Source organism: Branchiostoma lanceolatum, chromosome 14, assembly GCF_035083965.1.
Source record: "Branchiostoma lanceolatum isolate klBraLanc5 chromosome 14, klBraLanc5.hap2, whole genome shotgun sequence".
In the NCBI taxonomy this organism is placed as follows: Eukaryota; Metazoa; Chordata; class Leptocardii; order Amphioxiformes; family Branchiostomatidae; genus Branchiostoma; species Branchiostoma lanceolatum.
In genome coordinates, this window is record NC_089735.1 from 13,109,387 (window position 1) to 13,136,132 (window position 26,746).

The 26,746-nt window shown below is 39.0% G+C and overlaps 2 protein-coding genes across 3 annotated transcripts in view; both read left to right on the top strand.

Moving 5' to 3' along the window:
• The first annotated feature begins 2,356 nt into the window (after positions 1–2,356).
• LOC136448520 (alpha-2-macroglobulin receptor-associated protein-like) lies at positions 2,357–11,960 on the top strand. 2 transcript variants are annotated; one of them, XM_066448109.1, is made up of 7 exons: positions 2,357–2,639; positions 4,730–4,871; positions 5,903–6,042; positions 7,167–7,275; positions 8,765–8,964; positions 9,736–9,903; positions 11,080–11,960. In XM_066448109.1, the coding sequence occupies exons 1-7, from the start codon at positions 2,466–2,468 to the stop codon at positions 11,143–11,145; spliced, it is 999 nt and encodes a 332-aa protein (XP_066304206.1). In that variant the 5' UTR covers positions 2,357–2,465; the 3' UTR covers positions 11,146–11,960. The 2 variants fall into 2 exon arrangements, with proteins under 2 accessions (XP_066304206.1, XP_066304205.1); XM_066448108.1 differs by having other exon boundaries at positions 2,358–2,639; positions 10,504–11,960.
• A 575-nt stretch (positions 11,961–12,535) lies between these two features.
• The window catches only part of LOC136448409 (phosphoinositide 3-kinase adapter protein 1-like), a 44,779-nt gene continuing 30,568 nt past the window's right edge, over positions 12,536–26,746 (top strand). The window contains exons 1-7 of the mRNA XM_066447870.1: positions 12,536–12,785; positions 20,204–20,611; positions 21,575–21,625; positions 21,904–21,957; positions 24,091–24,147; positions 25,163–25,317; positions 26,290–26,431. Coding sequence (XP_066303967.1) covers positions 12,770–12,785; positions 20,204–20,611; positions 21,575–21,625; positions 21,904–21,957; positions 24,091–24,147; positions 25,163–25,317; positions 26,290–26,431 — 883 coding nt within the window. The 5' untranslated portion in view covers positions 12,536–12,769. The remainder of the gene's footprint in view (positions 12,786–20,203; positions 20,612–21,574; positions 21,626–21,903; positions 21,958–24,090; positions 24,148–25,162; positions 25,318–26,289; positions 26,432–26,746) is intronic.

Sequence of the window (26,746 nt, forward strand, 5' to 3'; positions counted from 1 at the left end):
TCGGTAAGTCATTGACGATGTACCTTATTCATCTATCGTTTAGGGTCATTCAAAGGTCTACGTGTGCTACTTGTATAACAGAAAGCATCTCTGGGATTACTTCCTTTCTAGTGTATCAACATATCTTTAACTTGTATTTTCAACTCTTAAGAAGTTTATTCAATTATGAATTATAATGCCTCTAATATTCATCCAGTATGGTAGACAATACTTACGTCATAGCCACGTGAGTGCAACACTCTAAAGAAGCCTTTGTGAGACAGGAAATACAAGCGATCCACTGAAATACTAATATGTTGATTAGTGAATAGCCATGCCAATGAATAATGTACGCCCTGCTAGGATACCATAAGAGTGCTTTATATGTACAATGGATGCTCCAACGATGGTATTGAGATACAAAGTTACGTTGTAACCTAGTTGTTTTACAGATACTGAAAACGTTTGCCAGGGAAAACATTGCCTCGTATCTTAAAACGATAAGATAAGCAATTGTACGGAAGTAGAATATTGGCACAGTTACAATCATGCTTTTTTTTCGGTTCGAGTTTATCCGACGATAAGAATTGCAAGCTGCTAAGATATCGTCTTTAAGCATGGCTGTTGTATTTCAAGTATAGAAGAATATAGATTTTACGGGAATATGTTCAGAACCATACCAAATACCGCCTATTGGGGCGTTAAAAGTATACCATTCCTTTAAGTTTTGCAAATGTATCTATTTTTGTTAATCATAGTTTTTAAGTCTTCTTTACCTGATCGTGCTTTGAAAGCAGTAAACGTTTCAGTGATAAGAAAACTATTGTGTTGCTTGTTTTGCATATAAGATACAAGAACATATCATCACATCACAAGCTCATGCTGTAAGTTGTTGTGGGTAGATACTTGTGATTTATTTGTGGTTACGAATGAGCTGGTCTCAGTCATATTTGTGTTGAGAGTGCAAAGTAGCCAATTTGATGGTTTTGTGAACCACTTAGAAAATATACTTTAATGTCATAATGTACAATTGCTGTGTTTGCATACAACGAATATAAAGAGTTTCTAAGTCTACAAGTGTTTGAGTGTGGTGACAGTTGTTTTAATTCTATCCACTTGTGTTGGCGGAGGTATAAGGTAGCCGAACTCGAGCTCAAGTTGAAGAAGGAAAATCCTGACAAGTAATCATAAGTCCCAATTTCAAGCGTATGTCACTGTCACGCTTTATCTTACTAGTGCAAAATTACCCTCATCCTTACTATACACCCTAAAGCCTAGGTTACACATAGCCGAACATGGCCTCCCGACTCTCCTCCGACCATGGTTAGAGTGGTTCGGGAATGATTCGGGAGCTAGCTCGGCTGGCGTTCGGCCGAGTCGGCTGGCGTTCGGCTGAGTCGGCTGGTGTTCGGCTGCGCCAGCCGAATGTTTTGAAAATTTAAAAACATTCAACTCTGGACGGAGGGTCTGAAATGGGTCGGCTGGTGTTCGGCGCGGTCGGCTAGTGCTCGGCTGGTATTCGGGATTGAGTCAGTAGTAAAATTAGAACCTTACCAAGCCAGAAACACTACTGACTTACTCCCAACTAGTTTCCAACCTACCCATAACTCACCCCAAGGCCGTAGACAAATCTCTGCTAACTAATTCTCAGCCAAGTGACTACTATCGGAACGTGGGCGAATCACCCCGACCTTCACACGACCAAAAACAAAGAAGAACACTAAAAGCAGTATTAAAGCTAGCCATGATCCGAATTCGATATTCGATCTCTCGGTGATGCTAACAACATAATACAATGGATTATTTTTATCAAAACCGAAAATGACCCCTCTTTTGAAAGTCGCTGAATATCCAATTCAATTCGTGAGAGGGTCTGCAAACGGTTTTTAGGAGATTAGTCAGGAGAGATGCGGCAGTCTGCGGCTAGAGGTCGGGATGGTTGGGAGTAGGCTACAAAGCATTCTGGGCCCATTCGGGAGTAATTCGTGTACTGGTTAGGAGATGATCGGCGTATCTTCGGCGCATGTTCGGCGCCAAAGATAGGCGTGGCCCCAAAACTGGTCAGACTGCTCCCGAACGTCAGCCGACCTGAGTCGGGTAGCGTTCGGGAGCCATGTTCGGCTATGTGTAACCTGGGCTTTACAGACCCTTAAACGCACTTGCCTGTGATCTTGAAGCTGACCTCAGCGAAGTAGATTATCCACATAATAATCAAATTCGGCTTGAAGTTCATCTTAAAACAGTTTGCAACATTTTCCAAGCAAAACCTGTCCCGAAGCCACATTGACAACAACGTACAGCTTCTCTTGGTAGTTCAGCGGTGATACGGCGATACTATATATTTAATATGGTACAATGGGCGGGGAGGTCAAAGGTTACACGTGTGATTCAAAGTCAGTAGAAAAAGCAGACGGCAGAGGACAGCACGCAAGTCGTACACTTTAGCCACTCTCAGCTTCTTCGTTCGGGTTTTCTTGGATCTCATCATGAGATATTCACACCTTTATGTTCACCTTGTCCTTCTGGGCGTCTTTGCCCAACTCTGCCTGACCGGAGCGGGCAAATATTCTAAAGATAAGAACGATTTCCATCCCAAGGAGAAACGAGATCGCGAGTTTCGGTCTGCAAAGGTGCAAGCAGCATGGGAGAAAGCACAAAAGGTGAGAGCAATCTCCTACATAATCTCCTATGTAGTTTAGGATATGTGTACATGTATTACACTTGAAATGGTTATAGATATGGGTGTAAAAATGCAACCAGATTGTACATCAGCATCTTTCTCATATATACGTAACTTCCGCCCCTCCCCCTTGGAAAACAAATAGTGTTTCCTTTTTGTTGCGTCTTGTGTTTTGGGCACGCCCCCAGACAGGTACAGGGTAGTACCGTTAGAAAAATAGTCTTGTACTTTTGAAAGGAGCCCGATGTGTTTTTGGGAACAGAATCCGATACCCGCGAAGATTATATACATTGATATAATGTAACGTAAATTATTATTACAATGTTGCAAACCTTAATAGTTGCTGTCAGAGTGTTTTTGTGGTGTTGCAGTTATTTTAGCTTTTAAAACCTGCCAGTTAAACTTAAAGCATAATTCCAGGACGTAACTGAAGAAAGAAGATATCTATGTCATGTCACACTCTGATTGGTCACATTTATAATTGCGTTACGTTTATAATTTAGAACATTACAGGTGGTGCTAGTTAAACTTAACAACAGAGAGATGACAAATGTATGAAATAACTCAGGATCCTCTTTCACATAGATTATTTACAGCAGCATGTCAAACATTTTTTTCCTAGGCCTTAGGCCACACCAATTTAATTTCTTGGTTAACAGATTTTTTTCTTTAATTTTAGCACACACAAAAAATGAAAACAGAAGGCTGGGGTGAAAACTTGCACCTGACCCTGCTCACACCCTGAAATTGTGTGCACCAAAGTACAAACTTTCCTCTGAGATTCTGTTTTCATGTTGATTTTGGAATTTAGCATTTTTTTAAAAATCCGTTAACCAAGAAATTAAATTGGTGTGGCCTTAGGAAAGAGCAAGATGGGACCATATTTTAGTACTGTTGATTGGTTTTCTTGGCATACTTAAGTTTGGTAAGCTAGCGTGCAAGATGAGTAAGCAGTCTTTGTGGGAAACAGTGAGTTGTCGTGGTCTGATTGGGCCAAACTTAATTTAATTACACACTGGTCATGTGATGTACACAGTCTGTGTAAACTTAAAATGGTTCAGTGACTGACAAAGAATTACTAAGATCTTATGTTACTTGTTGGGGAGTGTCCAGACATAGATGATTGAAAGAAGGTCTGTGGTGCTGAAAGAAACTTATAATAGCTTCTTACTAGTAATTCGATTTAGAGTTAGATTGAAACTGTACCTTTCTTTAAGGGCAATTGTCTGAGGAAGTGCAATAAAAACAAGGAAGTGAATTGGGGGCTACAAAACATATGGCAGCAATGAATTGATGACTTACAATTATTTAAGATTGGTGTTAAAATTCAAGGTATTTGTTTTTACAAATCTGCGATACCGGTAGAGTTTACTAATCAAAGAACATCTTTAAGTTTAAGTGTGTGTCACTTCTTAAATGCTGATTGAAGATCAGCGCCAGCCAACTTAAAATGGTATATAGTTAGGGGGCTAGGGCCTATACCTGTTGTTTACACAGCATACAATAGTGCTGTCCTCCTGGCAGCTGTTTCTGGGTCAGCCCTTTTCATAAGCCATAGTAGTTTAGTACTGTTACAGTAGTAGTATCCAATATTTGAGTAAACTGCTACCGGGGTCCCCGACACAGGGGTGGGCAGCAGTCGGCTAGTTGTCACACCGCTCTTAAGCTTCCACGTGGCTCTGTCCAGGGGGTTTACGCTGGTCAGGCCGCACACCTTAATGTCCTTCTTGACACACTCCATCCAAGATTTCCTAGGTCTGCCACGACCTCTGTTGCCTGGCAACTGCATTTTGGTGATGGCGTTGATGCAGCCACTGGCGCGTTCAACATGTCCATACCACCGGAGTTGGCGAGACCGCAGCACAGAGGCCATATAGAAAATCATAACTACAAGAAGGAGCATTTTCATGAACTGCTATCATTCACATTATCACTAGATCAAATGAAATGACAGCAACATTTGATGACAGAAAGTGGATGAAAAAGGAAGTGCTATTACTAGTAAGACAACTACCATATGGCAATGTTGTTTCAAACTACTAACAGTTGAAAATGTTTTTCTGCTCAAAGCTTGTGTCTGACGCTAAGCTGGCAGAGCTCCACAGTGACCTGAAGCTGCATGAGACGGAAGAGTTCAAGTGGAAGAAGCTGAGGGCAGAGGGGGGAGACCAAGATGGAGAGAAGGAGGCCAACCTGAGAGACAATCTCCGTAGTAAGTAATACCGCATCTGTAGAAGGATTACTAGTGTTCAATGTGGCATCGTGTGGCGGGTTCGAAACCCTGATATGCCCTGATGTTTTGCCTTTGGGAAAGGCACTTTACACGACTTTCCTCACTCCACCCAGGTGTGAATGGGTACCTGACTTCGGTTGGGGAAGGTCGTATCGAGCTCACCTGCTGGTGCCGAATAGCAGCCGTCTAGACCCTTGCAACAGTTCCACATGTACAATCTGTTGTGTATTATGTGATTGCAAACCCAGCAGCAATTCAGCACTGGCTGCCATTGCACGGGTAATTTCTGACCATTGTTATTATTATAGTTCGGATCTAAATTGCCTTGAAGTTCATGACTCAGGTATTTTTCATTAATGAAGACTTTTGGCCCAAGGGGTTTTTGTAACTTTATGACTGTTTGATAGAATGTTAGCCACACAATGAAACTCACTCCTCCAGTTTCTTCTCTGTTGGTAGTCTGATGCTGTATCATCTACTAGTACTCTGTTGGTGAGTAGTGACTAGGGGTGGATACCAGTTCGCTGGACGTGATTCGGACCGTACCTATATTTCATCCAAGAAACAAGTCCAAAAAACCTGAAAGCCAAAAACCTGAGTCCAAAAAAACCTGAACAAAGTACAATTTTTCTATTTTGTTTGATGAAAAGTGTTTTGAGTCTCCCTATGAGAAGAAAAGGCATATGCAATGTAAAATAAGTGCAACATTTAAATATCAAATACTGGTTTGCCTTTAAAGTCTTCTCACCAAGAAAATTTTACAGTTATGCATGTCTGTCTTAATTCGCTATGCTTAATATTGGTTTGATAAAACAAAACATCTCAACTAGACAGGATCAGGTTCAGGTCCGGACCTGAACCTAAATCTCTGGACCTTAACCCTGGACTTGGACCTTATTAAGCTGAACCGGTATCCACCCCTAGAAGTGACTGTAGAAAATGTACTAGGAGCAGTTATAAAGGATTTTCTGTATCTTCAAAATAAAAATAAACATGTTTTCTTTCTCTAGAATTGATGGCCAAGTATGGAATAGATGGAGGCAAGTATGCACAGCAAGTGAGAAATGATGTGGATATGAGACATGCCAAGGATGTGAGCAAGGAGTTCACAGACAACAGGATCAAGAAAATCTGGATGAAGGCACAAAAGGTGAAGAATCAAATGTCATTAGTAGGTTTTTCTTATGTCAGTGGGAAAGCTTAGTTTTTTTAAGGTTTTGATATTTTTTCAACAGGATAACTAAAATTCAAATGGACATTTTTTATGATATGTTATGTCCTAAAATGATAAGACCGTATATGTTACTAGTACTAAGGCTCCCTTTCCACTATAAGATGACCACTGAGTGACCATTGACGACAAAAAGGTGCACTTGGAGGAAGTACTGTATACACCTTTCTCACGGGGCGGACATGATAGAATGAAAACGAGGCCAATGAGGCAAAGTAACAAAAATAATCTACAGATTTAGTTTGCCTCCCAAATCACACTAAGTTTAGAAATATGATATCCAGTTATCAATATCATAACTAGTGTCATGCACAGAAAAGATGCAGCAATTTAGAGCCACGTTGACTGATCCTATAGTACCGCCCTCCTCCGTCGAAAGGTAGAAATGCAAAATAAAAACATAGAAAAGCAGATATTTGACGGACATGCAGCAACTTCTTCATTGGTCGATTTCCTAATTACCATGCAATCATAGGTTGAACTGCTAATTGTAATGGACAGTTAGGGTAGGTCTAATGTTTGCCACAGTGGCATCATTTTCATTCTATCATGTCTGCTGCGTGAGAAAGGTGTATTGGGAGAAAATGATATGCTCTCTCACAGCTGTGAATCATCTGATGAGACATCCTATACCTTAGTATGAAAACTATTTTTAATATCTATCTGCCAGGTGGTACATTGTATACTATAATTGTGCTAGAATCTATTATTCAACACAAGCATACCTGAAAACTTTGCTAGTGTTGTCACAAGATCATAACTGTTGCTAAATAAGCTGTCCCTTGTTTTCTTGTAGTTTTGTTGTGGTGAGTTAAAAGCAGTTTTTTTGCTTAATATTCTGTTATTTGTTTTTTGTCCTTTTGTGGGGCAGTCTTTAGACTGTTTGAAAACCGCAATTTGATATCAGATACTTCAGAATTTCACCTCAGAATGTGGGAGCTGCAGTTTGATATAATTCCTCTAGAGGGCATTCCTCCACGAAACATGAGCTGGGGAAGCTTCCTGCAAATGTTTGCTAATAGATATTTGTACTTTTTACACAGGCTGGATTCTCCCCTGAGGAGTTGGAAGACTTAAAGACAGAACTGAAGCACCACCAGGAGAAGGTTGAAGAATACCAGATGATGGCCAACGAGATACCAGACCACAAAGGTGGGTATAGCACTCAGAAATGGCCTTTAAATTTCATGTCAATATTGATATTGCATATATTTTTGAAAAAAAACCCACTAATTTTAGTAGTCTACACCTATTAGTGATTTGCAACTATCAGCATTGATGTGGCATTGTGTGGCGTAATGGATAGAACATTTGACTGTCAAACAAGGGGACCCGAGTTCGAACCCGGGCTGCCACCAGACATGTCTAGACATGCGCCCCAACGTTGTGCCCTTGGAAAAGGCACTTTTAAAACATGACTTTCCTCACTTCACTCAGGTGTAAATGAGTACCTAGCTCATCTAGGGTTTGGGACGTCCCTCGGATAGGATGTTAAATGGAGGTCCCGTGTTTAGGGAGAGCCCACGTAAAATAACCCACCACACCTTCCGAAAAAGAGTAGGGGCATGCCCCGGTGTGAAATGGTCCAAAAACCTACAGTCCTATGACCACACATGGGTTCGCCCTAAGTAATAGCCTCCGGCTAGTTGGACAACCCTGGCATGTACATGCTGAACCAATAAATAGAAAAATCAGCATTGACAAAACAGGATAAAATTACCCTTGATGTTGTATTTCAAGCTCTGTTAAGAAATCACCCTTCTTCTGAACTTTTGATCTACAGGTACATGTAGTTTCTGTTACTAAATATATTGTATGTCCAGCAGGGCCCAAAATACCAGCAGGTACCTGCAGATTAATGCATGTACCTGCAGGTAAGTAGAATTAGAGATATACAGGTATTTCTGATATATACCTGCACCTCACCTGCGAATGTACTTGGCATTATGACTCATATATTATGTGTGTATTTGCTACACTGAAACTGGAATCCTGTTATACAGCAGATCACAAGATTTAAAGTTGTATCAGGACTTGTTCCTTCAAAACATTGTTTTCTTATGGCCTTAAACTAAATTAAAGGAAAAGGAAACAAGTTCTGCAGGTAATCTTTGTCTTGTGCAGGTAATTGTGCACAAGTCATTGTATAATCAGTTACCTGAGTACCTAAGCTCCTTTATCAGAGCGTCTGAGTCTCACACTTGTAAACCCCGACATAGTTCAAATCACTTCTTGCGACTGCCAAACTGGACTCTGGGAAACATACATTTGCGTACAGAGGTGCAGAGAATTGGAATACACTGCCGGTAGATGTTAAAACCATTTCATCCATGCTAACATTCAAAACACTGCAAAAGAATTGTGTGACCCCTGACCTCCAATCCTTACGACCTGGCACGAAATGGACGATGAGTATGGATACGATTTTGTAATATGACGCACAAGTTTCTTATGTTATGTAAATATCAGTGTATTATTTGCATATGTGTATCTAGGGCCTACCTGAAAATCAGTGCCAAGCAACTGAGGGAGCTACCCTAGTAAAAGAATACAGAAATAAATGAATAAATAAAAAGGTATGCAGAAAAAAAGCCCTGATGTCCAGTTGCATTGTCCTATTGCCTATATTCTCCATATATAGAAAACACCATTGAAGGACGGGACAGGAACGTCGAGTTAAAGCAGAAGTTCAGGGATCTGCGTGACACGCTGGGCAAGCTTGATCTGAAGATATCCTCCGGGTACATCGATGAGATGGACTTTAAGGAACCCAAAATCAGGGAACTCTGGGCTGCCGCACAGAAGGGCAACTTCACAGACGATGAGCTTAAGTCTATCAAGGTAATTTGTGCTTAGTGCAGAAAGAAATACATGTTTGTAGGGTTGTCTTTTAGATTTTTGTAATTTTAGAAGTGTTTAGATTTTTTCATGTTGACCAATCACCTAGTATTATTATGTTACGCCAAACTTTTACCCTTGCTTAAAGATTGCTCATTACTGATTGTATTAGTAAACATTTTTGTCTTATCTCACTGATAAACCTAGAGCCAGTTAAACTTTTAGAAATTGCTATATGTACATCCGTTGATAGTTTCATCCGGTTGGTCAGGTTGGTAAGTCACTGAATAAAAAGACTCTTTTTATACAACCAAGAGATTTATTCCACCGACGTTTCGGTGACCATCTGCCACCTTCTTCAAGGCAATTCTAACTGGTTCACATAGCAATGCAGCACAGTTGTCGCTGCTTGTACACAATAATGAGATGCATTCCCAAACGCAAAGTATTTACATAATGTGCAATCATGGGATGACATCACTTCTGTACATTTGGGACCGCATAGTGATCCCGTGATTGTACATATTATGTAAATACTTTGCGTTTGGGAATGCATCTCATTATTATGTATAAGCTGCGACACCTGTGCTGCATTACTATGTGAACCAGTCAGAATTGCCTTGAAGAAGGTGACAGATGGTCACTGAAACGTCGGTAGAATAAATGTCTTGGTTGTGTAAAAAGAGTCTTTTTATTCTGCTATGTGTACAATTTGGCATATAGTAATCGGTACATGTATTTGAACTAATTCATTGTAAATAATGGCTTTTCCAGGAGGAACTCAGTCATTTCCAGAAGAAGATGGACAAACATTCCCACTACAAGGAGGCTCTGGTGAAATCTCAACAGCAGAAGGAAGACATCGGGAAGGAACAGTTCCCACAAGAAAAGCAGGCACGCCATGCCGACCTTCTGGACAAAGTTAAGGATCTAGGATATAAGGTAACGTGTATTTGTTTTGATAAATGCTTGGAAATAGTTGCTGCAAGAGACTTAGGGTCTGAAGCGTTCCAATACTAAATTTGTAGTTATGTTTGTTAAAATAAACATTTGGTATGCAATAGCTAATGCTCAAGCTTCTGACATCTAAAGGGTTAAAAAAACTGCCAAATTTGTTAATTTAAAAGTATAGTCAACTTTGTATAAGTGACCACCTCTACATAAGGGCCAACTGACACAGGCATTTAAAGAATACTGTCTGTAGTGACCACCAGTCCACATAGACCGGATTTTATCTATCCCCTGAGTAGTCTTCTTGGGCTTTTTTGACTGTAGTAAAGCAGAGGTAAGATCCAGGGTATTCTCGACGTATTTTCGCGGCATTTTGTAAGTCTTTCTACTTTTCCGTTTTGAGAGGAGGGAGACCCAACCAAAAAATGGAAAAGTAGAAAGACATACGAAATACTATGAAAATACATCGAAAATACCCCGGATCTTACCTCTGCTTGGAGAGTTGTAAAATGCAATAATAGTAGTCATCCACAGCATTTCTTCAAATTGTGTACACATAGTCATAATCCTGTTGGCTCATTTCCTTTTCAGGTCAAAAAACACTACAAAGACCTTCATTACCGAATCAACAAGGAGCTACCAATCGATGAGCTGTGATGAAGTGTATCTCCACAGCAATGCTGCTACAGGCTCAAGGACTTGGGACAGATATTCTATAAAACACCCTCCGGACTTCCAGTTTAATTCCGGACTGACCTCCCATATCTCAGCAACCTTACATCTACTAATGGGCTGATGTTGTAAACTATATGTAAAAATGATGTAAGGAATACGTAACCGCCATCAATGACCCCCTGGGGATTAGCCCAAATCTGCAGAAATCTGCAGATTTCTGTGACCTTGAGCCAGAAATCTTGGACTTGAGCCAGAAATCTGGGACTTGAGTCAGAAATCATAGGGATTTTGTATTTCTGGCTTAAGGTCACAGATTTCTGGCTCAAGTCCCAGATTTCTGGCTCAAGTCCAAATTTCTGCAGATTTGGGCTAATCCCCAGGGGGTCATTGATGGCTGTTACGTATTTCTGGATTTAACTGGAAGTTCGGAATTAAAATGGAGGGTGTTTTAAGCAATTCCAAAATTAGACATATTTATGATTTCCTTTGCAGATCATGAAACACTACAGAGATCTTCAGCGCCGAATCACTACAGGGCTACCAGTTGATGAGCTGTGATAAAATCCTAGCCCTGCCCGGTCTGGTGCTTGATGTTGCTATAATGAGAAAAAAATCAGAGTATTTACAAAAGGAAAAACTATCTTACTCTCTCTGTTCCTCTCAAGTCCTAGAACAGCCATAACAATGTAACAAGGAGCTGAGATAGAGAACATGTTTAAAAATGTATGATTGAAAACTGTTTAGAACAACTGAAGGAGCTTGCATGAATTGTAAAACTGTCATATAGAACTGTCATCACCATTTTATGATAGTTTAAGAAGTTTGATTATTTTTTCATTATTGATTAAGCATGAGTCAAAAATCTATAGACAGAGTTTATTATGATATCTTTAACAGTTTAGTCTACAATGCATGTGCCAATATCATGTTGATTACCATAATTGTGAAGACACTTATCTTATATTACTGAAATCAAATGGCACTGATATAGCTGTACTGAATTTCACTCAAGCAGTATAACTTGAATCTCTCATGGCCCTGAATAAGATGTTATTGTTAGTATATGTAATTGTAAATGCACCATTTTGGGTATCTTTGCCCAACTTAGGTACCCTGAGTACTTAAGAGTAAAATTATATTCGTGACGTTTGGATGATTACAGAACTCATTCCATTATCAACATATGTATCAGCTGTCAAGATAAGTATCTGATTATGATACCTGTGTTGAGTCTTTGGATTGTTATTTGCCATTCCAGGTAGTGTATAGAAAGTGATGACCACTTTTTTTTAGAATCAAGGAGGTTAACTCTATTATTTTCTTGTTTAAAGGAATCTCAATAAAACTTTGTTTAATATCTTGATATCAAAACACTTATTTGGTAGTTCTTTGCTGTTGATGGCATATATATGAAATTTCAGGATGCTGGAATATTTTTGACTTTTAAAGTCAACACATACACACAGTTTCCCCCTTTTTTCTTTCTAATTTGCAGTTTAATAAAAATGTGTTGCCTCTTTATAGTTATTAGAAACCTTGTACGATCGTGAAACAGTACATTATGAGCAAACAAACAAAATAGCAAGTCTGCCAAGGACATCTATTGAGGAGGCTGAGAAAACTGCAAGCACCCCACCCCCCCTTCCAAAAAAAAAATCATTACCTGATATTAAAAGTTTACCCTGTTATCCGCAAGGGCACATAGATGTTGTCCTATGCTGTAGTTACCTACATTTGTACCCTAGCTTGGTATCTATCCTATTCTAGCTCCAATTCGCTCCTCTGATTGCTTTAAGGACTACAGTAGTCTAAGAATAGATGGATACTCTTACCAGGGGTATGAAACGAATTTCGCGCCAAATCCTGGACCATCTGTTGACCTTTGTCCCGTAGCTGACGGGAACCACGCTTTCCCATTGGTCAAAACTCATCACATGACCCAATCAGGAAGTGGAGCGGCTAAAACTTTGCCAGTTCCTCCCAACTTGGAGCGTGCAGACAGATTCGGGGAAAACGTTACCTTTTTCCTCTGAACAATTGTACTAGGGATTAAAAACAAGTCACCAACGAAATATGGATTGTTGACTAAGGGAGTATTATACCATTCGAGGCCGTGGAACGCAGTTTTGGGGCGTAAGGAGATTTTTCCAATCTGACTTCCTGGTCCGAGGTCTGTGCAAGGATGGCGGGGGTTGGAGGTAAGAGTTCCTCTTCAGCCTTGTTATTTGCCAACGCTGTAATTCTAGTGAAAATATAAGCTACTTGTTGTTTGTATTGAAAATAAACAACAGCCCAGTTTTTGGCTTGTAGTAGGAGTTGCAGTTTTTCAGTTCAATGCCATTTAAATGTATTTGCAGTATTAAGAAGATGTAAACTAAGCTTGATTGTTAAACTAAACCTAAAGCCTTAACATGTACTTGATCTTTAAGAAAGTCACTGTCTATACAAAGATGGGAGCTTATGTCGGATAGCAAACTATCTTTACAGATTTATTCTATCATCATAACTATAAATTTATGAAGCCCAACTCCAGGCCTTAAGTGTGACTTGAATACAATTACTTGTGATATGTGAAAAATGGCTCCTAGTTGGACAGTACTAGTAGTACCTTGGATGATATTGCAGAACTGGACTGGTGTGATCTTGAGTCCAATCCCAGTCACACCTTGTCAGCGTCAACAAAAGCACTGCCATATTATGCTTTATGATCTATATCAGGTTCTGTTACCTCACCAGGTGGCATGCACCATGATATATGACTTCCTCTCAAATATTGTTGGTTTGTGTTGTGTGTGTGTGATTGAAAGTTTATGTCAACTCTCATATAGTCATAATTCCACTGGACATTCAAGACATTATGACATTGAGAAGGCCTCGATAAAACTGTTTTTGAAATGTTCCGGTCTTTATGAGAATTATGAGAGTTATAATTCTGAGACAGCAATTCTCTCTAGACCTTTTTGTCAGTGTCACTGAAGGAAGTGACATGTAGACCCAAATATGTAAACAAAAGAATTGTTGAGGTGACATTAACTGATAACAGGCAGATAGAAGCTAGCCAAGTGTTAACTTGATGATACTGTACACACATAATGGCAGTCTCTATCATAGCTAGGAAAGTCAAAGTCCTTTTTAGAGACAGATAAAGAGAACTTGAACAAGCTGATATGGTGCAGGTATTCCATTAACTTGTGAAAAAAGAAACAAATTTTATTCTACATAAACTAAAGAACCCTAGGATCTTTTCCAGAAAGTGGAAATGACAGCAAAGGAAGTAGAAAAAGAACATTTTCTATATTACCTCTAATTTCTACAAAGGTCCCCTAAATCCTATAGATCAGGATCCTGGGGGGATGAGGGTATTGGTGCAGGCGCCTAAGACCCCAGGGTGAAGGGGCTCAGAATTAAAGAGGGCATTAAAACATTGAAAGCCTTTCTTGGTGGAATTTTTGGTGAAATCTTGGCAATTCTGGGGTGGGTATGACAGGCCAGACTTCATACTTGTAGAATTTGTTGACCAAAACGACCTTTCTCCATCTTTTTGTCTTCTGGAACCCCCTGAGATAGTGGGGTGGCCCGGAGAATAGCCATATAGAAGTTCTCACAATTCTGATAGATGACAGTCTACAGAACTGTTGAGAATTTGAGGGTAAGTTTTCTTGGTCAGAATCTTTCCTGAGATAATGACACCTAATTTCTAAATTGCCCATAGGAATGCATGTATTATTGGCCCAAACTGGAATACCCTTAGTCTAATTCCCCCTCCTGGAGGAAGACACCGGCTAATGAACTTTATGACATCAGGAAGAATGATGTTGCTCTGAAGTTAACCAAACATAAAAGATTCCTGGGAATATATAAGAATCATAAGTCAAAGTCATATAGAGTAAAATCAAAAGTTTGAACTAATTGTAGAATGATAGAAATACATCTGACACATTTAGATTGATGATGTTTTGGGCAGGCAACTGAGGTTTTACAAATGAAATATGGTCAATTATAAGAAAGAATGTACCTTCTTTCGAAGATGATAGAAAGAATTTTAAGATTTGTAAGCAGTAAAGCCGGAGTTATCAGTTTAACTAGGATGTAGTTAGGCTAAGACCTAGCAGGACGTTTTTGAGTTATGATTCTATTTCTATTTGTGAAAGTCAGGATAACATATTTTGAGTGAAATATATCACAGTCAATAATGGTGACTACTTCAGGACTTGTTGACTGAGTTTAGCAGCCAAAACTGCCAGACTGTCAATATTTACATAGTGGGAAAAATGTGAAAAAAACAAACAAGTGGTGAAATGCTGCTTACTGTATCAGATTACAGCCTGATGAGTGTACCCTTTCTTAAAGGCAACCAAAGCAATATTAGGGCAAAAAAAAATGGAAATAAAAAAATGCTGAAATCTTTTTGCTAGTGATATTTACTAAGTGTTTAGCATATTTCCGTAATAACTTCATACTTTGAGCATTTCAAAACCACACAAAAACAGGCCATATGATGATCCCCTTAGTTTCACGAGCCTACAAAAAACCCAGCGACGATTTTAGGTGAGTGCTCACATCACAACGACGTCGTATTTTGCATCATGGGCATCGCTATACATTGTAATAGTGTTGTTTGAACTTATCATGTAACGAAATTACAAAATAAATTGACTTTCAAAATCCGATTTTTGGGCCCTAATATTGCTTGGGTTTCCTTTAAAGGTTGCAGGAGTGGTTTTAAAAATTATAGTTGCTTCATTTCTGCAAATTCATGCTAAAAAAGACCTGTTGGCACGGGTGGTAAACCTGGATTTATGAACTGATCAAAGACACCCTACTTGAAGGTTAATGTTGTTCTGTTTGCATAATGGATTGAGTTTGTATATAACCATGAACATTTGCTTTATATGTTCAAAGTTCAAGTGCTTTTTCAAACATATTTGTTTCAAACTGATTCAGGAGGAACTTATGACAATGGGCAATTAGTGCCACACTGTAAATTCATGCATTTTAAGTTTAGAAGGGGAACAGAGGTTTTTGCGACTGTTTTAAAGGCCACACCAATTTAATTTCTTGGTTAACAGATTTTCATTTTTTATTTTAGCAAAAGAAATTCATGAAAACAAAAGGCTGGGGTGAAAACTTGCACCTGACCCTGTTCACTCCCTGATACAGTGTGCACCAATTTGAACGTAAAAACATTCCTCTGAGATTCTGTTTTCATGTTGTTTTTCCAATCTAGCATTTTTTTAATCTTATTTTTTTTATTCCGTTAACCAAGAAAATAAATTGGTGTGGCCTAAGTTCGCAATTAAAACCATTCTGTAGTGCAGCAGTAATATTAGAAATGCATATTCACGGTGTCACAAATTTTCAGTTGAGAGGTAACCCTGAAAACTGTGAAAATGAAATTATATTTCAAGATTTACCGTTTAATTGAAACTGATGTATAATAGAAAGTTTTATTGCAAGTTTATGCCCGTGGGCTAATTGGAAATACAAACATGTAGTAGAAACATACATGTGTCAGTGAACTGTGACTGACTTTGTTGTAACAATAGGCTACTAAAATTTACCAAATACGACTGTTGGCTATACCAGTATATCTCATCAAGCTGGGTTTGGCTTCTTTTTTTGGAGGCAATGGAAGACGTAAAGTCCCACTTTTTCTAGAATTTGTGGGTTCTGTGATTTCAAGAGAAAAGTACAAGCTTTTCTGTTCATCCGTGAAATGTGATAAAGTAAGGGTTTTTCGTGATAACTTATTCAAACAATTCGGTTCTTACGTCATGGTTAACTGGACAATTGGAAATCATCATCATCATGTCGGGCAGCTTGCCCGGACTAGGGTTGCTCTTTCCCTCCAGGCAGCACGGTCCGCCATAAGTTGGTCTAGATGTTCAGACCTCGCTCCTACATCCCCAGCAAGTTGGTCTATGTACTCTCATCTCCCAAATAAACATACCCCCCGGAATAAACATACCCCCCGGACAAATCTTAAAAATCTAATAAACGTACCCCCCGGAATAAACATACCCCCCGGAAAATGACCAAATTGACACGTAAACTGTGTCCATGCTACTTCTGTCCTAAGCAGGTAGGTTCTTTTTATTCATTTATGCCTGATTTATTTCTTGAGATTAACCACATTTGTGGAAAGATTGACATAACAGGTGACTATCACGTTTTAAAGATGTCAACCCAGACCAGACTGTAAGGTTTGATCCACTTACGCTGGGGAGGACCCGTACTCTTTGTAACACGTAAATGTATAGCATCCAAAATTGTTGGAAAAATTGGGCACAGGTTCCTCGCTATGACCCCTAACCGGGGGCCAACGGTGCTTTCAAATTCAACAAGTGGAAATGTACATGATACATGCATTTTCTACCCGGAACTTGAAGCAAGTGATCAAGGAAAATTGTATAAAGTGACATATGATAAACAAAAACAGAGGTAGTCGCCAAACTTCTCAAGTTCACTTGGATGGGCAACACCTTCAGAGTCTACTCTTTTTTCACACAAATGTATCAACATTTATAACTTGAACAGAAAATTATAATATCCTGAATATATGCTCAGTAAAAGTATTATTTATTTGTAAAAGCCATATAGAAAGGACGAACTATGACATGTATATGATGTTTTTTTATAAGAAGTTTATTGCAAGTTCGTGCCCGTGGGCTAATTGCAAATACATGATAAAAACATAGGAAAAACATACATGCGTCAGTAAACTGTGTCTGACTTTGCTGTAACAATAGGTTACTGGTACTATATACAATTGTTGGCTATATCTAAATTAGCTGGGTTTGACTTCTTTTTTGGAAGCAGTGGAAGACGAAAAGTCCCACTTTTTCTAGTATTTGTGGGTTCTGTGATTTCAAGAGAAATGTAGCTTTTTGTTCATCCGTGAGTGTGCAAAAGTAGGGATATTTCGTGATAACTTGTTTAAATAATTCGGTTCTTTCGTCGCTGTTAAATATACACTTGGAAATAAAATGTGTTTCGTCTTCCACCGCCTTGGACGTACAGTATTTACAAATTCTTTGGCACACTGGTAAACTCTTATATCGTCCTCTCTCTACTTCTAGGGAGTGAGCACTAATTCTTAATTTGCTGATGGCCGAGCGCGACTCAAAATCAGCAAGTTCTAGGTACCTCTCTCTAGTGTATACAGATTTACAAGTTTTATAAAATCTCAGTTTACCTGTATCGGCACTTAGATTATGAAGGAATGTCTGGATATACATATCAGAAATTCTGTTCCTTATCAGAGTATATATCTCAACTTGCCATTTATCGTGTTATGCATTGCATGTAGAAACAGAGATTTGTAAACTGTATGCTTTCCACAAAATCACATTATTATATAATGTTAAGGACATTACCATATATTGTCCTTGGTTGTGTTGTTGCAATCCAAATAATTTCAAATCCAAAAATTACCCTTGTATGTAGAAAAGAAAACTTTCATTTTGAGAGACTAAATTGTCAACAAATTTATTGTTTAGATACAGAAACCACAAGCTTGTACAATGTTGCCAAAAACCACAGGGTTCTCATGTTACGGGTTTGCGGATTCGATGGGGTGGTCTACAGGGGTGGGCTAGTGGGGTGGGCTACCTCAGCATCTACCCTTTCTGGACCTCAAGGCTGTGCATGGGGGTTTGGCCTCTTATGGAATTTCCTTGAAGAGGATCTGGGTCAAGCTGTGGGTGGGCTAGAGGGAAGGTAACAGCACCAAGACTGGTAGAAAAGCCATTTATCATAAACAAATTTCTAAGTACTCAGTATACAATTAATTAGGATTTTAGGGAAGAGTTACAAGGGGAAATAAACTGGAAGTTGCATAGAACAGCTAGGGAATGAGAGAGCCTTTGTTTGACAAAATTCAAAACATATGTCTAACATTTAGACTAGAATGTACCTGAATGCATGTGCTTGCATACAATGTACAATGTATTTGTGGTTATGTGTGTCAGTGTGCATGAGCGTGGGTTGGAATGTTTTAAGTGTGTGTGTTTGTACAATGTATAGTGTTGCTTTTGTTGCTCATTTCTTTCTTGTAGCCACAATGCTACTGTCCTGTTGGCCTGACTGAGCAGTATATAAAGGAACAGGGAACATAGCCCTCCATGTTTAAAAATCTAAAACTGGGGATAACAAAGTCCTGCACGGTGTAAATGTATGCAGTATGCTCATTGCCCACCTCCACCCCCCACTGTAGCATCCCCAAAGCAATATGATCCTTCAGCAAAATAAAGCATTCTTTCCGGCCCTCCCACAGAGTGACCCATCTTTTCCTCAAGGAAATTCCATTCAATGCTAAACCCCCATGCACAGCCTTGAGGTCCAGAAAGGGTAGATGCTGAGGTAGCCCACCCCACTAGCCCACCCCTGTAGACCACCCCATCAAATCCGCAAACCCCTCATGTTACACATCAAAGCCTGAGCCAGACAGAGCGGCGTCAGAACAAGCCCTCCCAGACAGTAAGGGGCGGGGCTAACAGAAGCTACACGCAAACTTCTTGGAAAACCTGGGCATTCTCTCTGTAGGGGAGCGATCTTTTTAAAAGTATTTTGTATGTTATAATAATCGTGACTAGATTCCAATTCAATTGTGTATAGACTTAATTACACAAATTTGTGTTTGTCGAAATTCTGCACAGTTTTGACTAAGGTAAAGGAGTTTTATTTGTAGATTTAAAAAAAGTATTTCCCCTTCGTCGAGGTGAGCTCTTCCATGCAAGAGAAGCTTTCCCACGGACTCACTGCCGTGCGTCTTTACTATGGCGATTTTCGAAGGACTAAATGTTCATGTTTGTGGTAGGATTGAAACCTATTGGTATATTTTGAAAGTGATTATACAGTTGTTAATACTAAGACACAATTTTTACGTGGTGTTTTTACATTTTCAAAGTTTTGGCTCCTTGATATTGCATGCGTACTTGAAACACGGTGCGCCGCTAGCATATTCATGTAATTTGTTTTCTGATCAGCGTGCTATGATTTACGATGTAAATAGAGACTGTCAAAGTTGTGTATATGAAAAATACATTTCAGAACTTCATTGTGCCGTCTTATTTTCCCCTAATAACAACGTTTAATTTGTAGCGAGATCGACCGATATGTTAGTAACGTTACCGCCAGGATTTCACAAATGCCGGGTCATAATTTGTAGCGGTGGGGAAATCCACGTAATTTGGTCTAAAAGTAGCGATTTAGGAGCAAAAATATCGGGGAAATATGGGGAAAAAACTAAACTTTCGTTATATTGGGGATCTCTGGTAAGCAAAGCCTCAATGAATTTTCAAAAAACAATAAACGTACTGTCCAAAATAAGAACGTACTGGGTGGATTTTGAGGCTGAAAAAAATAAACGTACCGGTACGTTTATTTGGGAGATGAGAGTAGGTCCTTCGGGGTCGCCCGACAGAGGAATGCCCATGAGTTGGCACCCAGAGTAGGAGTTCGCTTACTAGCTCTTCTTTGTTTCTGTAGCTGTGTCCTGCAAACCGTACCCTTCTCTCTCAATTGGAAATAAAATGTGTAAAATCTAGATATAATCTTAAAAGGATTGACAATTTCTGCCTCAGAAACTGATTTCCTGTGATGTCTCCTTTTGCAGGTGATGACTTCTATGACTTGAGTATAATGTACAGCCCAGATGGCGAACAGTGGAGCGAGTTCCTGTCCGACGAGTTCCGGCGGAGAAGCGACGAAATCGAGATGTATTTCGAATCAATCGAACAGCTCCCACTACACCACAGTCAGGAGAAAGCTATCAAGAACAGCCGCTGCCAATTCCTTCTGGTGTCGCCAGACTTTACCGATCTTTTCTCGTACACATCATTTAGGGAGTTCTTCCCACAGCCACAGCAGGTGGTGGTCCTCCTCTGTGGAGTAGAACACGGCCATCTTGAGGATATCTTTGTAAACATGCCTGGCTCCGATAAGTGGACAATACTGTCCACAACTGACGGTGTGCCAACTATTTTGGAAAGAACATTTCAAGTGATCAACTCCTTTGAACCAGGTAAGAGACTAGTATATATTACGGATACCCAAAGTTTCACAAAGTTTTTTAATAAGTATCAGTACAATTGGTATCAGTAACATGTACCTAACCTTCTCTATGACCCCATTCATACTAAGTCGCCCAAGTCGCCTGAATAGCTGAAATCGCCGAAGCCGCATTGCTGTGGCCTAGTATGAACGCTCCAATTCGCATGTGAAAACGCTCGATGCGCATCGCAGCGAATCTACCTCCGGGAGGTGGATTTATTAACTACCGACTTGGCCGCATTCCGGCTTATTGTATTCGAACGCTCCAAGCCGGCTCGATGCGCATCGGGTGCATTACTTTAATTGCATATTGACCCAGACATGGTTCAAGGGGTAATATGCGACGTCAGCCTTGATTTCCGCTTATTTGCCGCCATAATACAATATTCGCCTAACTCCTAGCTTGTTGGAATATTTCTTGGAAATATGGCAGAGTCGGGCGATTTTGGCATCTGGGATGACGAAGAGACATGCGTGCTCATGGCCATCTTTGGGGATGTGGGAATACAGACAAAGCTTAAGGGATCCCGCTGGAACCAGAGCGTGTATGAGAAAGTAGCGGCAGAGAACAGAGAAACCACTGGTGTGAAGGAATGTGGCTTCGGCAATTTCGGTGATTCGGGCGACTTGCGCTGCTTAGTATGAACGGGGTCTATATGTCTTCTGCATGTGGCATGCTGGTTTAATATATTTATGGGACTGATGACACTGTGTATTTTGAGAAAGAAGATTATAAGGTCTAGGAAGTTTTGGATTACTATATCCAAGGAGGTTATAACCTCCTTGCTATATCACTGTAAGACTAGTGATTCTTCCATACAGGTTTCTTTCAAAATTTAAACGCAACTTTCTTCCAAACTGTGAAATTCTATGTTGGTTTACGTTTTACATTCTCCTGAGTTATTGAATTGATTGTACAATTTGATATTTTCAGAACCTGATACGGAAAGTCCATACATGCCAATGACAGGGAAATCCCAAGGAGGTATGTACAGGTCTTATAACTTTTGTTATAAGACTTAGATGATCTTATTGTATTTCTACACTTTACATTGCTTTCGATGTGATGTAGAATGCAGTACTCTATACTCTTAAATCACGGAAGATGATCATGAGCTCAAGAGATGACATTCTGGTATGTTCTTCTTCATGAACAAGTTTTAACTTGTTAAAACATTACAACTACTACATTAAACGCTTTGGGTTTAACATATTCACAGCTTGAAGTTCAATTACAATCATTCTTTAATTCATTACTAACAGAAGTTGGTATTGATGAAACCTACTTGCCCATGGATCAGTCTAATAAAGTGGAAGGTAAGATGACCATGATGTCAAATTTATTACTTAATCTAGTATATGCAATATTATGTCTAGAGATTCCTTAGGATACACCTGACATTAGCAGTAGATAAGGCCACACTATTTTGATTTCTGGTAAACGGAATTGTTAAAAAAATGCTAGATTGGAAAATCAACAGGAAAACAGAATATCAGAGGAAAGTTTGTACTTTGGTGCACACAATTTCAGGGAGTGAACAGGGTCAGGTGCAAGTTTTCACCCCAGCCTTCTGTTTTCATGATTTTTTTTGTCCCTAAAAATTAAAGAAAATTTGTTAACCAAGAAATTAGATTGGTGTGGCCTAAGTGTACTATTCAATGTGTGCAATACCAAACAGAAATATAAATGTTGTACACATAATGAAGGTAAGGATTCTTTTTGTAAATTCTTACTCATTCCATTTCTGTTGGTGTATTTCTGCAAATCACCTTTTGCTTAATAATATCTTACTTGTGTTGGTATATGTCATCATTTCTATATCCTCATCAGCACTGTTACTGTACAACCTACATGTATGAAACTGTACACATAATACAACCGTACATTGCAGAGGATCTTTATCAGACCATGACTGGATCTACAACAACATATGGTAGGACTTAGAACCACAAACAAGTTGGTTTAATTAAAACCTTTGCATGATGATGCTTAATATACATATCATACTTACCTCATACTCTTCTTTCTTTTATTGAAAAATACTAAAATAATAAGCTACTAATACTCCTTATTTCAGCTCCACATTGCAGGAAATGATTGTGATGATTATGATGCATGTACAGAACAGACATAATCTTACATGTAGATCTGAATTGAATCATCCTTAATTATAATAGTCTTTCCACCTCCAAACTTTCACTTTTATCAGAAAGGGTTTGAGATACAAGATGGTGATTACTAACATGGCCATCCACTTTGGAAATTTTTCTTCTGTTCATTTCCAGTAATCTGAACTCCTGTGTCATCATGGCTTTCATACCAATTCACATCACTTAACATCTCAATACAAAATAATTCTTCATAATATGGAGCTTGAGACTTTGAAGACATAGTAATATGTATTTCAATTACATTTCTTTAAAGAAGTCATTATGTATCAAAGTTAAACTTTCCAACACAAGAAATTTTGGGTTAAAGTCCAATTTCTTGTGTTGGAAATTGCAGTTTAACTTTGATACATGTTTTGATTACAGATGCAGAAGAAGTATTAAATATATCTATTTTAGTAGTAAGTAGGTATTGCAGAGACAGAAAACACATTGATGGTGGATGAGATATGGAATTTCAATAATCAATAACTAACTTTTAAGTATTTCAGTGCACCTTTTCCCAGAAAATAACATTTAACATTACTAACATCACGTTGATGAAGGTTAGACATCCAGGTAATAAGATACGCCCAAAATAGTTACTCAAGCAACTGGATAAAATTTTGAAACAGTCAGACGACTTTCAGAGTTTTGATATAAAACCTATAGTTCTACCAGATCTTTCTTTAGTCACTGACGAAAGATAGCGGATGCTGTCTGAAACGTCTGACTGTTTCAAAATTTCATCCAGTTGATTGAGTAGCTTTTTTTGGCATTACTAACATCACTTTTCCATTAATTTCATACAGTTGGGAAAATACATGATATAACCATGTCGGTGACAATTTTCATCTGGGAACTACCATTCCGAAATAACCTTTTATTACTCAGTATGTTGCCTCTCTGCACTTATACACTAGAGATGGAACCCTGCCTCTCTTGTAACTTTCCTTTACTTACCCTATAAACTTTTTGTAGATTGAGCACTTAACTGATAGACCATTCCACATGAAAACAATAACAAAAGGAGTGGATACATGAGCCAAGATCTAGAGTCAAACACTGGACATTAGATCTAACACTCATCCAACTTTTCAAAGTTTCAGATTAGACAAATTTCATCAATTGGCTCAAATCACAGCTCTACAAATGTTGAATGCATTATTCTTTAAACTGATCATTCAATCCCTGTTAACAATGTGATTTTAGATATTCAACTAGTAAGTATATACAATAAAAATATCTTATATAACTTAACAGTGAGTTGTAGTAATAATTATATATCATCTGACCATACAGGACAAGACCTTTATGAAGACATGGAAACAAAGCCTCCAAGAAGTGGGGTATTTGAAGGTAGGTTTAATTGTATTGGCCATTATTCTTAAAGACAGATTTGATAGGATATTGGGGATTCTTTTTTTTGTAACCAGTAATTCTCACCTGTTGACATTTTGATGTCTGTCAGCAGACATCTTCTTCAGAGCTTCTGACTGGAGTGCTGCTTCTCACCACTATAAGTATCCGATGAGAATTACTGGTTGTGAAAAAAAGAATCTCCTATATCCTATGTTCTACCAACCTGATGAAATTATTTCAAAGACAGATTTCATGTTTTTTTTAATGTTTTTTTTTATATAATCTCGTCAGTCTACCTGTAAAATATTATATAATAGTGAATAAAGATGAAACGAAGAAAAAATATGCCTGACAAGGGTGAAATAACCCCAAAGATGAATTGGATATTGTAGGAAAAAAACTGAATTGAATCTATAACTTATGATGGCTTGACTTTCATAGAGAAAATGTAACATGTCATGTAAATTGATATGTACATGCATAAATTTTGCAACAGTTTTGTGCCTATGCATTTGAAGCCTGATGAGTTAGTTAAAGTTAAAATCCTCCCACACCATAAGGTATATAGGGCGGTGCCCATCCCCGTTTCATAGCCCTGGGCCACACTGTGGTGCAATCACTGCAGCAGGGGGCTTGTCCACGGGCAGTGGAGTGTGTTTAACTTCCATACTGTTTCAGAAATATGTACCATTTTCATAAACTTAAAGTCTTTGGCATGACTCAATGCGCTTCTTGACCAGAGGTGTCCTACCCGGGGCTTGAACTCGGGCCTTCTGGTCCAAGTAATTTGGACCAGAAATTTATTGTGGCAAGTAACAGAAGCGCAGACCACTACACCACAGGGACACCCGAAGCCTGATGAAGTGCATGTAAATTTAAGGACTCTGATCTAATCAGCAATCACACCAAAGCCTTGGGCCAATCAGGATGGCCTATGACACTTTTCAGGTAATTTCTAGAAAACCATAAAACAGTGATACGTGACAGCTAACAATGTTCTTTTCTCTGCCAGATACCTACATGATAAGAACAGTTGCTACACCTGACTCTGGCAGTGATGACAGCGGCCCCCCACAGCGACCACCCAAACCTGGGAAGTCTCGATCTGAAGGGCCAATCATGAGCAAGGAACTTCAGCTTGTGCAGCCATACACAGTGGCGTCTGGGGTAGATATAAGTTTATCAAAGTTTATCAGAATTCTACTTGGGGACTATCTGTAAATGCATACAATTTTGGAGGACCTTATTTCAGTTGACATAAACCACTTAGCAGTAGAACTGAAATAAAATGTTAAACGCACCCAGAGCATTTTATGAGGCTTGAAAACTGGAAGCACTCTAGTTGTTGTAACCTTTATGAAATTGACATTTAATTGGTTTATTGGTTTATTGCAATACCCTTTAGTCGAATTGCGACTTATCTTCCAGGGTTCAACACAAAAAAGTATACAAACACAGACATGTAATACAGTGCAAGATTAAAAGGACATAACGTTATATACATAATCATAAAAAATACAGACATTTAATGCCACTGTTTACCCACATTTGCGTGCGGATTTCTTATCAAATCTTAGTGCTCAAAAGCGGCACAAAATAAGCTACATGGTGATCTTTTAGTTTCACGCGCCTAGTGTAAATAGACCGATACCATAGCCCCGCCACCTACGTCAAAACATAGAAATGCAAAATTCAAGCATAAAGATGCAAATATTTGATGGACATGCAGTCACTCTCTCATTGGTTGAACCGTTAATTGTGATGAACAGTCAGGATCAGTCTATTAGGGCTTGGATTTTCTATCAGTTCTCACCACACAAGGACATCGTATCTTTGCTCCTTTAATGTGGATGTATAGTAGTGTTATTGAAACTTACTACGTGTAGGAATGACTAGAAATTGGAGTTTTTTCATTCAAGTTTCAAGCCTCATGAAAGGCTCTGGATGCCTTTAATGAATTGTCTGTGATAAAGCAAAATACAAGGTCAAAGAGAAAACCTTCAGAATTTTTGTTTTCACTCACCGCTGCTATGGTAGATAGTCCATGTAGGAGTCTTAGTCTTAGAAACTATGTAAGGAATGTTGTTGACCCCTACATACTGTTTCTTGTTTGTTGATGTTTTCATTTTTCCTCTGTAGTCTGGTGAAAGAGTGGTGCTGATCTTTAAGAACACCCTTCCTGAAGGCGACAGCTACACCGTAGAGTTCCAAGGAAACAAACAGACATCAGTTGTCACGGCTACCAAGGAAAACCCGTACACACTGGTCCTCAATGCTCCAGGTAGATTATGTCTGTCAGTAAATAGTTTTGATTAATTCCTGAGTTACTCCGCGTGTAGACTCCCAAAGAGGTCGTATGCCAAAAAATGAACGGCTGCATGAACGTACGTTTATATCGGAGGGAAATTCCCTTTTAGCCAGCCCGACTGATCTCAAGCGTCAAACTGATGAGAGCTTGTTTCTAACTGAAGAAATTAGCAGGTAAAGTTTGGTGGTCGCGCGAGAGGTTGGACGTGCACAGCCCGACAGTGTAGGTGATGAATTCGTGCGCTTACAGCTGGAAAGTGCCTATTTTTTGGGGTGTAGCTAATTGCAG

Coding starts and splice junctions, on each gene's coding strand:
- LOC136448520 (XM_066448109.1), top strand. CDS start 2,466: ATGAGATATTCACACCTTTATGTTCACCTTGTCCTTCTGGGCGTCTTT. Junction 2,640..4,729: donor CATGGGAGAAAGCACAAAAG/GTGAGAGCAATC, acceptor TTCTGCTCAAAG/CTTGTGTCTGACGCTAAGCT. Junction 6,043..7,166: donor TCTGGATGAAGGCACAAAAG/GTGAAGAATCAA, acceptor CTTTTTACACAG/GCTGGATTCTCCCCTGAGGA.